Genomic DNA, 16,459 nt, shown 5'->3' on the forward strand with positions numbered 1-16,459 from the left:
TTTTAAAAGAGCATTATCAAGAGAGGAGACTCTTTTAATACCCAATGTTCCCTTTACTATGAATCTGGCCACCACATAGCTATCTTATGAGGCAGTAGAAAAGCCTAAGAGGCAGTGCATTGCAATAGCTAAGAGCATCGTGTGTAGAGCGAGACTACTGGTTAATATCCCAGCTCTGTCACTTTCTAGCTGTGGGACTTTAGGTTCAATTTCCCTCAATGTAAAATGCAGATAACAACAACACTTATCTCAAAGAATTGTTATGAGGATTATATGCTTTGAAAAAGTACATAAACCAGTGTCTGGCCAAAGAGTAAGCACCCAGTGTTAGCTATTATCATTAAGAATGTTGGAGCCGGGTGTGGCGGCTCACGTCTGTAACCCTACCACTTTGGGATGCAGAGGCGGGAGGACTGCTCAAGCCTAGGAGTTCAAGATGAGCTTGGGCAACATAGCAAGATCCCCTCTCTACAAAAAATTAAAAATTAGCCAGGTATGGTGACACATGTCTGTAATCTTAGCTACTTGGGGGGCTGAGGCAGAGGCAGAGGGATCACTTGAGCCCAGGAGTTTGAGGCTGCAGTGATTCTGCCACTGCACTCCATCCAGCCTGGGTGACAGAGGAAGGCTCTTAAAACAAACAAAAACACTGTTGGGTATCGACTGGGAGAGAACATTCTACAAGTGAGATTAAAAGATTAGAAACCACAAATACTGATTTACATACACTCTCCTGCACAGACGGTGGTTTATTCAGTACAGTGCTGTAGAAACAACTGTTAATGGCTGTAAAATCTGCATACCACAGGAACACCAAAACGCTAGCCTATGAGGTCTCCATGGACTCGATGTGTAAGGTTCCAATTAACTGAAAAATGCTGGGTATGTATGCATAAAATGAGAATCCTAATTTGAGTATTTCCTCAAATCTGAAGGAACACAGGTTCCTCAAGACCAGGACTCCAAATAGACAAAAGGAGGTAAATACAGTCGTGTGCCGCGTGACCATGTTCCAGTCAATGACAGACACCTACACAATGGTGGTCCCATCAGTTCATAACAGCTACACCATACAGCCTCAGTGTGTAGTAGGCTACACCATCTAGGTTTGTCAAGTACACTCTATGATGTTTGCACAATGATGAAATTGCCTAATGCCACATTTTTTAGAATGCATCCCTGTCATTAAGCAATGCATACTGTTTGTTAAATGAATCTGCACACAACTGGCTGGCAATGTGAAGCAATTAAAAATTGATTATCACCTTGCTTGCAAACGTAGCTTAGCAGTTTATACTCTAATTTAATTAGAGCAAAATATGGTGAAAATTACATTATTGTTATTTTACACATAAGTGAAAGAAAAACAGTGGGATACAAAATGAATTTCTCAGCATAAATGTGGAAAAATATGACATGAGAAGGTGAGACAAAATAACAATTTTGATGCTCAAAAGGCAACAAAAATTTCCACTTCTCTTATAGATGATTTTATACCTTGATAATCTTCCTGTTCTTGCCGTTCATTGATATCTAGTGTGAGCTTTTTCATTCTCATCCTCTCTTCTTGTTCTGCCTGTTGCTGGTTCCAATGATTTGCAGCAAGTTGAGAGGACATGGGTACATTAAGGATCTTAAACTGGGAGAAAATAACAAAGGAGTTACAAATAGTTTGAGAACACTGAGAGAAAGAAAAAACAGACTTCAAATAAAATAGCAAGTACAGGCTGGGGCACGGTGGCTCACACCTGTAATCCCAGCACTTTGGGAGGCTGAGGCGGGTGGATCACGAGGTCAAGAGATCAAGACCATCCTGGTCAACATGATGAAACCCCGTCTTTACTAAAAACACAAAAATTAGCTGGGTGTGGTGGCATGCACTTGTAGCCCCAGCTACCCGGGAGGCTGAGGCAGGAGAACTGCTTGAACCCGGGAAGCGGAAGTTGCAGTGAGCCAAGATTGTGCCACTGCACTCCAGCCTGGGCAAAAGAGCAAGACTCCAACTCAATTAAAAAAAAAAAAAGGTAGATAGATAATTTCTTAATCATCATGAACTGGAAGTTGCAACTCTAAGATGTTTTTATCTAAACACTCAGAAATAAAACAGGGTGGCCATTTTTCCCCCTTTTTAGGTTCCTGATGATAAAATTTGAAATTTCCTTCATAATCTACTAATAAGCCTAATGATGATGGTACTAATCACAATAATAAAATAGTATAAAACATTATAGAGAAAATTTCATAACGTGATCAAAAAAGGTGAGAAATATAGGCTTTCTTATTCATTTATAAGATTAACAATTTCTTCGTTTAGATCTTCTAAAGGGAAACAATTATAAATAAAAGATGAACAAAAACACATTTTATGAACTCTGAGACAAGTTTTACAAAAGGCAAAGTTCTCAAGTATTATGTACTTAAAAAGAACATAAAAGAGACAGTAATAAATACAGGGAAATGAAGAGACAAATTTACTGATGGCCACCTTTGCCTACTGCCTTTACTGCAGAGCTGCTAAGATACTATTAACAGAGACACACTACTTTATAGCAAATTAGATGATAAAAATATTGAAGCCACTCAAACTAAATTTCCTGAACATAATAGCAATGAAGGTGATTTAGCTGATATTTTGCAGCTACTCCATGACTGTAGCTAAAATTAAAAAACATACAATCTCAAGTTACTATGACATGTAACTATCAATTATTCTAGTCAAAATATAACAAATCATAACTCCTTATATAAATATTAATTGCAAAAATGGTTTGTCTGCCAGTATTAAACTATACTATGTTATGCATTTGTTTGAATAAAAAAGCTTTTTAAAGCATTTTATAACATTTATATTACATTAAAACTTGCTTTAATTGACATTTATTATTCTAATTCAGAAATATTTAAATCTAGAAAAAAATAAATGGCTAAAAGCATTATCTTTTTCTTTCTCTGCAACTACTCACTTCATTGGTGCAATTTTTTTCTAATGACCACAACAGAAAGTTATTTCTGAGTACAAATTTGATGCACAAAGAGGTCTTTCACTTAAAATCCAAAGATTCCTATAAGGCAAGACATTTCACATTTGTAGAAAAACCGTTGCACCAGAAGGGCCAACACCCAAAAGCCAAATAAAGGAATAAAAATCAGAACAAAATCTACTTTCTTTTTCAGACCACAACATACCAGCGATGTTTCTTCAAATAATGTTCCAAAAAACTGAATATTTTCCAAAATTCCAAATAAAGTTTAGAAGCACTGAAAATTTACTTAATAACCAAGTACTCTGAGTTTTCATTTCATGTCTGCTAATATTTTTTAAATTTAGTAATAATATATCCTTAAAAATTAAAAATTAAACTAAATGCCACATTTTAAGAAACAAGGACTTCAAATTCATTTACATAAAATTACATAAGCCACCCGGTTTATAATCTACCTACTTTGAACCAAAAATATTCCTTCTAAAATACACATAATCTTATTTTGACCCACACAATTTAGAATTTCAGACTGCTGGGGTATACTTATTTTCCAAAGTCCACAAGTTTCTTTTAAGTAGGCATTGATTAATTTATTTTCAATTCCTACACGTTCTATAAGGGCCAGATGGGGTGTAGAGTTGACAAAGGTGTTAATGAATATTCATGTACTTCATGAAAGGGAGGAAGAAAAAAAACTCATTATTTACTGTTGTACAATCTGACCTTCAAAAAGAGATATTCCTAAACTCTCTTTTAGTTAACAAAAATCATGGCCTTCCTGTGCCAATGTAACAGCATTATCTAGCAGCTGTGCAGGAATGGAGACCAAGGTATATCTAGCTGAAGCTGCCATGTACTGCCCTCCACAATTCAACAGACAGATATGTGCATGTGTGCATGCCTTCCAACTTTACAGCCTAATTACCTTTAGAAACTGTGTGCCAAGAAAGCCGGTGATGGGGGGAATGGAGGAGGAAGCTAAGAGTTTTTAAAGAGAAAGAGAATGAAGGAGATCTAAAACGTGATAACTGAAATAGTAAAGTCTGGTTCAGAGAATTAAATAGTCCCTAGAAAAGCAAAAATGCTGGGATTTGTGAATCCTCGTAACAGTGGTGAATTAGCATTTCCAGGTGCTCTGAGGACAGCAGTCTTAGCAAAGATCTCAGGACAATGCCAAATTTAGGGCCTGATTTTTTAAAAAGCTCTCATTTTCCTCACAGATAGAGAATGGGGAGTAAAGGAATGGGGATGTGCCAGAGCCCAACCCTGGTCGAAGGAGGGGAGGGGTGTGGCTCTCCTGAAAGCACCAGGAGGCCTGGCTGGAGCCTGGACTGGAGGCAAGGCCGGACGATGGAAGTGTCTGAGGAAGATTCAGCAATGCTCTGATCCTGTCAAAGTTAACTCTCAATACATGAGTCATGCCGTGAAGTCTTTGCCAGCTCCACACTCCATGATTATTTTATTTATTTATTTCTTTTTTTGAGACGGAGTCTCGTTCTGTTGCCCAGGCTGGAGTACAATGGTGTGATCTTGGCTCACTACAACCTCCACCTCCTGGGTTCAAGTGATTCTCCTGCCTCAGCCTCCTGAGTAGCTGGGATTACAGGCACACGTCACCAAGCCTGGCTAATTTTTGTATTTTTAGTAGAGACGGGGTTTCACTATGTTGGTCAGGCTGGTCTTGAATCCCTGACCTTGTGATCCGCCCGCCTTGGCCTCCCAAAGTGCTGGGATTACAGGTGTGAGCCACTATGCCCGGCCACACACCACAATTCTAATTGGTATATAGGTGGTATCACTGCAGCAACAAGTAGTATACTGCTCAAGTATATCACTTTCATGCCGTACAAGTATATCACTTGTATACTGCACAAGTATAGTGCACAATTTTGATCTCGGTGTACATGAGAAGTTGCCTGACAAATGCAGGGATAAAATTTAGGCATCATCTGTTTGAGGCTGTGCTAGTGGGGAGGACATCTCAGATGCAACTTATTGTAGGGTCTTCCCTGATCATCCTACCTAAGAGGCAGCCTCCCTCTCCTGGCATCTCATCATCCGTGTCTCTTTCTATCCTCTTACCCTGCTTTATCCTCCTTGGTAGCCATCCCAACGTGACTTGGTGTATTTCTCATATGCCTCCCAACACCAGAATGAAAGCTCGCAAGAGAGGAAGGACTCTGGCTAACTGCCTCTATATTCTGCACACAGAAGTGCTTGGTGTGTAGCAGGTAAATAATAAATACTTGTTAAATGACTGTGTAGATGAATGTGGTATTGGACTTGTCTAAGATAACTGTGGCAGCTACCATATGCAACAAAATCTAACATTCTATTAATTCTAAGATACACCATTATTTTACTTATCACTAAAGCAGAAAGAAATGCTGTCAATTATCACAGGATTTCATGGACTCTAAGAAGCAACTTGATCTCAGAAATGTTAAGATGTAAAAAAATTTTACAGAATTGACCTAAATACACCTAAAGGTGTATCTGAGAGCTGGCCTATATTCTCTTCATACCATGTTTCACTATCTGCAAATATGTGCATTTGTCTCTCTGCTCTCTCAGTAGGAGATAAGTTCCACAAGGGCAGGAACATTGTTCTGTTTATCACTGTAGCCTCAGGACCTGAAATAGAATAGTACCTGGCACGTAGTGATGCTCAATAGTTGACAAATCAACTATGAATCGCTAGAGTAACAGCTTGGTAGAGGGGGAAACGGTTTTGAGGGACCATCTTGTACGAAGGGGGAAAGAGCAAACAAGAAGAATGGAGAGGGATATGGAGAAGGGTTGGTGTGATTTTCAGCTGACGGCAGCCGAGCCTCTTCCTGAGCTGCATCAGTCGCCATCCTCCTTTCCTTCCCCGCCCGGGGCTTGCTTGTGGAAGTTTGTGCTAGAAGTCAAGGTACTTACATATTCTTACAAACATGTATGATTTAAAACACATAAGGGGCCAAGCGCAGTTGCTCACGCCTGTAATCCAAGCACTTTGGGAGGCCGAGATGGGCAGATCACCTGAGGTCAGGAGTTCCAGACCAGCCTGGCCAACATGGTGAAACCTCGTCTCTACTAAAAATACAAAAATTAGCCGGGCGTCATGGTGGACGCCTGTAATCCCAGCTACTCAGGAGGCTGAGGCAGAAGAATCGTTTGAACCTGGGAGGAGGAGGTTGCAGTGAGCCAAGACCCTGCCACTCCAGCCTGGGCGACAAAGTGAGACGCCGTCTCAAAAAAAACAAAAACAAAAACAAAAACAAAAAAAACTATATAAGGGAAGAAATTATTCTACCACTGAATGGTTTAAAACTGTCCAACCCTTATCCCCTTGTAGGTCAAAGATAAGTTAAAACCTAACTGGATAACTCACAATCAGCTATAATTACAGGGCGGGCAGTTTCTTACCTGCTGTTTATTGCCTTTTCTTGTTAACATGACAAACGGCATTGTGTCTGCAGACTCAGCCTCTCCTTCCCCACCTCCCAGTGGGGGCCCTTTCCTCAGCTGGCTTTTGAGATGCAAAGGAATGGCAACATCTAGTTGGTGCACTTTAACAGATTCACCACTTCGTTGCTAAAAGAAATTAAAAAGGACATAATAAACACTCCAAGATATATATGGATATACGTCAGTATAAATTGCAAACTCATTCAATGCTGTATTTCTTAAAACACAACAATCATAAGAGCCATAACAGTCAACAATTACAACCACCATAATACTCTTTCTGAAACGTGGATAAATCTAGGGAGTATTTCTCCCTCCACCTAACACCTCTGCCTATGACATGGAAGGAAATGCAGGACTTGGCTGCTGTTGACTGCTCCAGCCTCTCCCAAGCACGCAGTGCTGCGGGTTCTACCGAATCCCCCTGCTCCTCAAATACACTACACCCTTCTATTCATCCTCCTAGATCACATCTTCCTTCATAATCACCAGGCAAGGTGGGCTCATCACTGCATCCCTTTCTCCAGGGCTCCCCAGCAGGGCGTTACCCACAGCAGGAGTTCAGGGAGTACTGAAGAATGAATGGAATCTATGACCATTTGTATTAATTCCTTGGTTGGTAATATCAATTATTTTTAGCATTTACACTGAATTTTCCAACCAATTAATTAAATGAACCTTCACCGAAGACTTGCCATGTGTTACAGGCTTGGAGACAGTAATGTTAAAAATACTTAGCCTCTACACTCAAAGAGCTCATAAGCTTGTTAAGACAGATACAGAAACAATGATGATGATACATCATAGGTGTACCACACCTGTGGAGGAGATGAAGTGACTACCTGTACCTGGCTGAGAGTGGTTCCGTGCCTTTCACAAAAAGCTGAATAGAAATGGCACATTTGAGAATGTTAAAGACTTCATCAACTTCTTCCAAGCAGATGGTAAAAGAGCAGTTTGGGGAATGCGGAGGGAATCGAGGCAGGGGAAGAACAGGTGCAAAGAAAGGACATGGACCAGCATGGTACACTTAGGGAACTGCAAACACATGACTGATGAATGAGCAGCAAAGAGGGACGAGCTGAATGTTCCAGGAAGGTAGGCAGGTCATGCTGAAAGGCCCTCAATGTCTTAGAAACTGCTCTACCACCATTTAAATAGTCTTCTGATATAGGCCCCATATATTCAAGAGACTTGCAAATCAAGCAAAATCCTGTTTTATTGTTTCTTTTTTAAGCTCTAGTTTATCATAATCTGCTTGAAGTCTTCCCAGGTTCGTAAGATTTATAAAGACTTTTTACTTAAAATTCAAAAGGATCACAATAGACAAACCTTGATTTTTCTCCTTGATTATAAAATTAACATATTCTTTTCATAAAATATTTAAATACAAAAATGTATTGGTAAGTATGTCCATACTAACTCCTCCAGCGACTTCCCACTGCCCCAACCCCAAGACGCAACAACTATTAACAATGCAGTATGTTCTTTTGGATTTTTTCAACTATTAACAATGCAGTATGTTCTTTCGGATTTTTTCTTGCATATACTAATAATATAGACACAAGCAACCACAATGCATATTGCTGTATACTCAACATACATATTTTTTATTCTGTTTAATCCTATATCTTGGTTATCTTTCTCTTTGAGTATATACAGAGCTAATTACATTGATATGCCCTTATTATTTAATTATTGACAGACAATATTTTTTTTTAAATGATCCTTCCCACACATGGAAGGACTTTCCTATCACAATGTGACAACTTTGTATATTTAGCTTTATAAAGAGAATTACTAACTAGGGGTAAATTTTTAGATCAACTGGCAAGCCCATTCGACAGGTTTACTGAATTTCCCTCTAAAAAAGCTGGACTGATAGATATTTACAAACCAAACCATTACTCAAACAAAACCACACTGGATATTATCACTTAGTAAATCCCAATATCTGATGGTCTGATAAGTGAAAAGGCTCATACTATTTTATTACTCATGACCTTTGGCATGATTTTGCCATTACCTTTCACACAATTAAAAAAAAAAAACACTAGATCATTCATCATTTCTCATTGATTTGCTATAGTAAAAGTATTAGGCCTTTGTGTAGACCATAAATATTTTCTTCCTGGCCTGTCATTTCTTCAAGTTTCTTATAGCATCCTGTGCTAGAAGGCAACACAGTAAAACAGTTGAGAACAAACTCCACCACGTCCTAGCCATGTGGTCTTAAGCAAGTTTTTTTTTTTTTTTTTTTTTTTTTTGGAGACAGAGTCTCACTCTGTCCCCCATGCAGAGAGACTGTGCAGTGGCACAGTCTCAGCTCACTGAAACCTCTGCCTCCTGCGTTCAAGCGATTATCCTGTCTCAGCCTCCCAAGTAGCTGGGACTACAGGCACCCACCACCACAACCAGCTAATTTTTTGTATTTACTGGAGACGGGGTTTCACTGTGTTAGCTAGGAGGGTCTCGATCTCCTGACCTCGTGATCCTCCCACCTCGGCCTCCCAAAGTGATGGGATTACAGGCGTTGAGCCACCGTGCCTGGCCAGCAAGTTTCTTGTCTTTCCAAGCCTCTGTTTCTTTAGCTAAAGCAAAGGAATACTAACAGTATCTGACAGCACTATGCAAAGAATAGATGTAAAGCGCTTGATGCAGGGCCCAACAGTCTTCATAATTATTGGAGTGTTTGATAGATTTGCAATTAATTCTGCTGTGGAAATAAAACAGGACGTCAACTTTATTTTTGTTTATTGTCTGTTTTCCCTTAACTGATTTGCAACGTTATCTTCATCATATTACTAAACGGTCATGTTTTGGGTCTATTTTGGATTCTTCTCCATTTCATTAATCTGTTCCTGTATCAAACTATTATTGTCAGTTTAAAATGTTTTATCTTTTTTTTTTTTTTTTTTTTAAGACGAAGTCTCGCTCTTGTCTCCCCCAGCTGGAGTGCAATGGCGTGATCTCGGCTCACTGCAACCTCCACCTCCCAGGTTCAAGTGATTCTCCTGACTCAGCCTCCTGAGTAGCTGGGATTACAGGCGCCTGCCACCATGCCTGGCTAATTTTTTTGTATTTTTAGTAGAGACAGGGTTTTACCATGTTGGCCAGGCTGGTCTTGAACTCCTGACCTCAGGTGATCCACCCGCCTCGGCCTCCCAAAGTGCTGGGATTACAGGTGTGAGCCACAGTGCCCAGCCATGTTTTCATATCTTGTAGAGCATTTCACTCATTTCCTGAAAATCTGTTAGCTATTTTGCTTATTCTTACAGATGTTTTAAGAAATAATTTTAAATTCATTCTGCATTGATCTCCCTGCTCTTCTCTTTCCCTTGGAAAAACAAAACAAAACATCTTCCTGGTGTGATATAATTAGGATTATACTAAGTTTAAGGGCTTGATTTATGGAAAATTAATATCTCTAGGATACTGCATCCTCCTATGACAATCTCATCAAAACAAAGAGACTCTGTACAGTTGTTCAGTACTTTGATAATGCTTAAAAACTAGGGCCTAATATAGAATTAAGTTTTTCTCCAGCACAAAAAGCACATCTCCTGCAAAAATGTGAATTCGAACTTCCCTCCTCGATTACATCTTCCCATCCTTCCAGCTTGCTTCTTCAAGAACTGTCAATAAGCAAAAATTATTGGACCATATCAAAAACTTCTATTCCTTTGACTTCATCAGCTTTTCTACCTTATTTCTAAATGTTAAGGTTCTTCAGGGCTCAATCCTGACCCTGCTTCTCTTCTCTGTCCACACTTTACACCAGGGATGAATCATTTGTTCCGATGCTTTCAATATATTCTACCCATCACATTTCTGTTTTCACTCCACGTAACCTTCTGATCTCCATACATTTCCACTTGGACACCTCAAAGGCTTCTCAAGTGGAACACGGCCAAAGGGAAACTTTTGCTCATTGGTCCTTTGTTTCCTGTCCCAGAGATTAGCCAGTGGCCCAATCTGGAAAACCAACTATCATCTTTGATGTCTCACCCCCTACACACCCATATCCAATCCAGCGCCAAATAAGCCAGGTCGTTCTACCTCCGAAATAGCTCAAATCCAGACTTCTCTCCATGTGCCTTGCCATATGCTAGACAGCTGACTGTCATCTCTCACCTGAATCACTACAAAAGCCTTCTGTCCAGGCTCCCTGCTTTTAGCCTTGCCCTGGTGGGTACCTCTGCCCTCCCACACAGGATTGTGCCCTGCCCTCTATTAGTGCTGGCCTTCTTTTAGTTTTTTAAATACAGGTTCTTTTCTCCCTCAAGACATTTGACACATTGTTCCCATCTTCCCTTAAATTTTCACCTGGATGGATGGCTCCACTTTACTTTGCCCTGTTTGAAATTCATGACCTCAGAGACTTCTTCCCCACTATCCTATCTAGGAATGCCCTTCCCTTAATCTCTACCAAAGCATTCTGCTCTTAGCATTTATCACAATTTGAAATGATATATTTGTTTAGTTGTTAAATATCTACCTTCTGTTAGAACAGGAACCACCTCAGTTGTATTTATCACTTTATACTTAGCCCGATGCACACTGTTAAGCACACAATAGGTACCCAATAAACATATCTGCTAAAGAAATGAGTGGCTGAGTAAATGGCTACTGATTTATGTAAGATGGGAAGTTTCTCAGAGAAGTAAACTATTCTCTCCTCCAAAGGATTATAATGATTATGTTTTATTTGATTGCTTGCGCTCCTAAATAACATAAATGTAAGATTTATTTCATAAATTAGGAGCTTTCTGGATATATGAAGACATGTTATTTTAATATATAAAGAAAGAAGATCACCTAAGACACCTATAACACTAATTTGTACTTGATCATACCTTTGGCTGTAGCAGCATCAAGGAAAGTAAAATCCAATATTTCAACTCTAAAGGACTGCTCCATGAGCATATAAAGATTCCATAATATCTTCTACCTTTAAAAAAAAAACCCTGTCTTTTAACTCTACAACCTTCTCTAGCTACCTCCCCGTTTCTCTTCCCTTTCTGGCAAAATTCCTCAAGACTTATCTATATGTAGTATCTTCACTCCCTCCCTTCTCATTCTCCACCAAACCCACCCCAGTGGGGCCTGCATCCTGCCATTCGAACAAACCCACTCGTCACGTCACCAAAGGGTTAACAACAAGTACATATAGGGCTGAAGTAAGCAGTCTAAGATTTTGTCTCTAACTCTAGAAAAATATAGTTACTTGAAATTACTGTGGCATTCAAAAAACTGCTAAGTAGTGTTTTTTAGAAAATTCAGTTTATTAATGTTATGAATACATTAAACAACTAGCATTTCTTTAAACATTAAATAACAAACATTTTTCCATTAACATAGAAGCTATTCAACTAATAAATGGAAGAATTTACTGAATTAAATGACCCCAAATGTCTATCTTCTGCACAGTTTGGCTTCCAAACAAACTGCAAGAAAGAAGTCTTAGAAATATGACTTAATAGGCCAGGCATGGTGGCTCACGCTGTAATCCCAGCACTTTGGGAGGCCGTGGCAGGAGGATCACCTGAGGTCAGGAGGTCGAGACCAACCTGGCCAACATGGTAAAACGCTGTCTCTACTAAAATACAAAAATTAGCCCGGGGTGGTGGCACATGCCTGTAATCCCAGCTACTAGGGAGGCTGAGGCACAAGAACTGCTTGAACCCAGGAGGCAGAGGTAGCAGTGAGCTGAGATCGTGCCACTGCACTCCAGCCTGGGCAACAGAGTGAGACTCTGTCTCAAGAAAAAAAAAAGAAAAGAAATACAACTTAAGAAATAAAAGGCAAAGATTGGCACAATGAAATTATTCTGTTCCAAATCTTGTGTGTGTTGCATTTTCACCGACTCTACCTCATGCAAATCAGGATGTGGGATGCAAGAAGGACAAGAAGCTGGCTGCAAGCTTTCTACACATGATCTAGCAAAAGCTGCTGCAGAAGAGACACTTAGATAGGAGAGGCCTTCAAATGAACCAGAATGTAATGGGCTGCAATGTTTTGTATCGAGAAGAGTCTTTGAAACAAATGACATTTAATACCTGTAGATTTTCTAGCATCATTTTATCCAGAGCTTGAATGAAGTCCTCATCTTCTACACAAGGTACATGCTTAAGTCCACCGCCTTTAATCATTACCTCCTTATTAAAACAAAACAACAAAATCAGACCAGAAATTTTAACTGTAATGTTTTCTAGGGCAAAGCCTTTTAGTATTGACAACTTGTTTAACATAACTCAAGGAGTAAAGTGAGTACAATATCTAACATTATTCAATGTTAAAAGAATTTAAAGAAAATGGTTAGGAAAACAAATTGAAAATGAATTTCTAAAGAAATATTTTTCATAATCAAAAGAAACAAATTCAGTTTCATGACTAAAATTCAAATACTATAAAAATGCTGCACAATTTCAAAAAGTAAAATTTTCAGCCATACGTACAGTATTCTCTTCATCGGTTTCATTTTCCTTATTGGAATCTGTAAGGTAATCTGTATTCTCTTCCTCCTCTTCTTCTCCCTCATCATCATCATTATCAGAACCCTCCTGAAATTATTGAACATTAGAAGATTAAATAACTTTTCGAAGTGTAACCATATTTTACATGCCTTAAAAAGATTTCAAAACTTCTGTATAATTGTTTATTATTCTCAAGTTTTAGCTCTTTAGGTAGTTGGTTTCCAATGGGAGGGCAAAGTCAGCTAGCAACATTTAAGACAAATCAGTAGTTGAAAACCCATCTCACTACCTTCAACTGATCTAACAATACAGAGATCTATTGTAGAAGCTCTTTCTTGAATTCCACAGTGAAGAAGTTTCCTGAGCCTTTTGTGTTCTCCTCCTCCTGAAACAAATCTGGAGAGGCTGAATGTCTCACAGTAGTTCTTTAATACCCATCTAACTGCAATGGAAACCAACAAAAGTTCAAATGTAACAGCATTACCAGCTGAAAGCAATGATACAGCATTACCTGTTACAAAGCACTTCGATTTGGAAGGTGTTCTCATACACTTCATTTTGTTTGCTCTACCCAAGTCTGAGGATGGAAGGACAAGCTTTATTGTTCCTATTTTACACATGAAAAAACTGAGGCTCAGAAAAGTTAAGTGATCTGCCCAAGGGCACACTGCTGTTAAGCAGAAGACCTGGCCGTTCAGCTCCCCTAACTGGTGGTTTTCAAGGACTACTTCACCCCATCCTCACAGTCAGTCCCTGCCTCCCTCCACTTCGATCAGCTGAAATTTCTTGTCAAACAGAAGATGGGGCAGAGCACCGAGAGATTTTCAAAGGGCACAAAGCACAGAGTGGAGCTTCATTTACCCCTCCACCCCAGTATCCCAAGTCACCCCCGCATGGTTCCTTAAGAGTAAAGAAAACAAAAAACAAACAAACAAAAAAACCAAAAACCCACTAAATCCAGCTGCCTCTCACTGTGCCATGATGGCTGAGAAATAATTCCTGAAACAAATACTTAAATGTGTTACATTATCTTTAGTGTATGTAGCAATTAATTCCAAAACCCCAACAGTGTATAGACAGCTGAAGATTCTGAGTTCTTAAAATGAAAACGTTTCAAAAATGTATACCAATGGTCGGCGCCACGGCTCACACCTGTAATACCAACACTTTGGAAGGCTGAGGTCAGGGGATCACTTGTCAGGAGTTCAAGACCAGCCTGGCCAACATGGCGAAACCCCGTCTCTACTAAAAATACAAAAATTGGCCAGACGTGGTAGCAGGCACCTGTAATCCCAGCTACTCAGGAGTCTGAGGCAGGAGAATCACTGGAATCTGGGAGGCAGAGGTTGCAGTGAGCCGAGGTTGTACCACTGCACTCCAGCCTGGGCGACAGAGCGAGACTCCATCCCCCACCAAAAAGAAAAATGTACACCAATACATTACCTTTTTCCCCCCAAATGCATTAATGTTTTCTGAATTAATTTTATAATTCAAAATTAAATTTGCAATAGAGGTACTCTTAAATTTGCTCTTGAAAAAATGAATCCTTTCTCAACACTTAAAAGACACTTCCCATTCATAAACTAAGCTAAAATACATTAACTTTTCCCCTCTCTCCATCCTTTACATTTCATATTACTCAGGGAATGTAGCATGCATTAATTTTTCAAATTAAGATTTTGAACAAGAATTTCATTTGTCCTATCCCAGTGTACACTGATATAATAATGGGTGGAATTAAGAAGTGCTCGTCAATGGACCACAAAACCTAAGCAGGCTAGGGAAAGCAAGAGGAACAGCGTCGCAAAAGGCAAACTGCCTGAGTTCAAATACCGGCTCTGCCATCACCTGCTCTATGATCTTGGGCAAATTATTCAACCTATCTGTGCCTTTGTTTCCCACCTACTGCAAGGGTAGTATGAGAAATGGTAATACAAATACAGCCCTTAGGGCAGTAACCATGAACAATAAATGCTCAGTAAATAACTATTATTGCTATTATAAGAATGAATCTTGCACTTTCTGTTGATAAATTACATAATGCTAGAGAATATTGGAGTTATCACAGAAGAACATTTAATTTAAACAGTTATCTTTAACTTATAGAGCTGACATTTAAGAGAAAATGTTCAGGTTGTTAGGTGCTCAAAGTCACCCCCACTCTTCAAAATGTCAAATAGAACTTTAAACAGCTGAAGACCAAGATAAAAATAGAACACAGCATTTGTTTTTAAGAGCTGAATTCTAACCCTTCTGTCTCAAAGTAAATAACTGTAGAATATCCATTGCTCTTATTACTTCATAATCAATACATCTTTCTTTAATAAATTTCTCCTCCTTATGTTTGGAGGGCGGTCATAGGAAACTGGTCTTGGGGTGAAAGGAGAAGTGAACTATTCCAACCTAATTTATCACAAAGTGAACCAGAGTCCCAGTTCACTTCTCCCACACACAAGCACTTGGAACCTCCCTCTGCACATTTTGCTTGCATTTTTATGTAGCAAACACACATGTATCCTGTGCAATATGCATTCTCCAACTGGAAAAGTAAGTAATAGTTACAAATGATATAACTATCAAAATTATAAAGTTCATGTTTAAAAAGTAGAAAATGCACTTAGAGGAGGAAACATATCAGAACTCTTCAAATGAGAAATTAATAAGAAAATGAGCCCTCCTCAATATCATATTTACCAACAATGCTGGATTTATTAGATACTGCTCATGTAATTAGTACAGTAGCCAAATCCAAGACAACCATAAGATTAGTCTGAAAATATGAAATGGAAATACTTTCTCATTTCCCTTTGTTGTTATAAAATACTTAATGAGTCAACTTGAATTCTATTACTGAATGTTTCTATTACAACCTCATTTTGAAAACAAAGCAATATAATGTTCATCTAGTATACTGAAGCCAATTAAAGAAACATATTCCAGTTCTAAATTTTTACTAACTTATTTATATCTAAGGAAGTTCTAAGGTTGTCAAGAAAAAGTGGTAGCAAACAACATAAATACTTAATGGTGCATTTCCACTGCCTATAAATACTTGCCAATTAGGAAAACCATACATTATTGCCCATACTGTCTTTTCACAACCAATCCTTTTTAACTAATAGCAAAGCAATTTGTTATGCAGTTAAACCATTCCAAATTTCCAATAAGTTACAAAGCTTTAGGGCTAAAGGAAACACAGCCTTATGGATTTTTACATCTGACCGTAGAAAACTTTAATCACCTTAAATTATGAGTCCTTTCTCTTTAATTCTAAATAAAGCTTTTTAAAAATCCAGTTTGCAAATCTATCTTATGAATGTCATAAACAATTAACATTCCTTTAAATATTAAACCAACATTCTCAAAATATTTACATCCCATTTACTCAAATAAAAACTTTAAAAGTGAAATTAAATTTCCCCAAAACACTTAAGTATTGACTGCAAATTTAAACTTCTTTCAATATTTAATTAAAATCATACTTCCAGTGAAAAACTGCTAATTTCATGACTTAAATTTTAATTTCATCAGTATTCTATTCGTATC

General features: G+C 38.6%; 1 protein-coding gene across 3 annotated transcripts in view; it reads right to left on the minus strand.

Annotated features, from left to right (window-relative positions):
• UPF2 (UPF2 regulator of nonsense mediated mRNA decay) overlaps positions 1–16,459 on the minus strand; it is a 123,191-nt gene that overhangs the window by 10,092 nt on the left and 96,640 nt on the right. For all 3 annotated transcript variants that reach the window (XM_034929942.2, XM_034929943.2, XM_008953147.4), the window contains exons 17-20: positions 12,896–13,000; positions 12,497–12,595; positions 6,396–6,563; positions 1,498–1,639 (exon numbers count right to left, since the gene is read on the minus strand). In XM_034929942.2, the coding sequence (XP_034785833.1) occupies positions 1,498–1,639; positions 6,396–6,563; positions 12,497–12,595; positions 12,896–13,000 (514 nt within the window). The remainder of the gene's footprint in view (positions 1–1,497; positions 1,640–6,395; positions 6,564–12,496; positions 12,596–12,895; positions 13,001–16,459) is intronic.

The sequence above is a fragment of the Pan paniscus genome, chromosome 8 (genome assembly GCF_029289425.2).
Source record: "Pan paniscus chromosome 8, NHGRI_mPanPan1-v2.0_pri, whole genome shotgun sequence".
Lineage (NCBI taxonomy): Eukaryota > Metazoa > Chordata > Mammalia > Primates > Hominidae > Pan > Pan paniscus.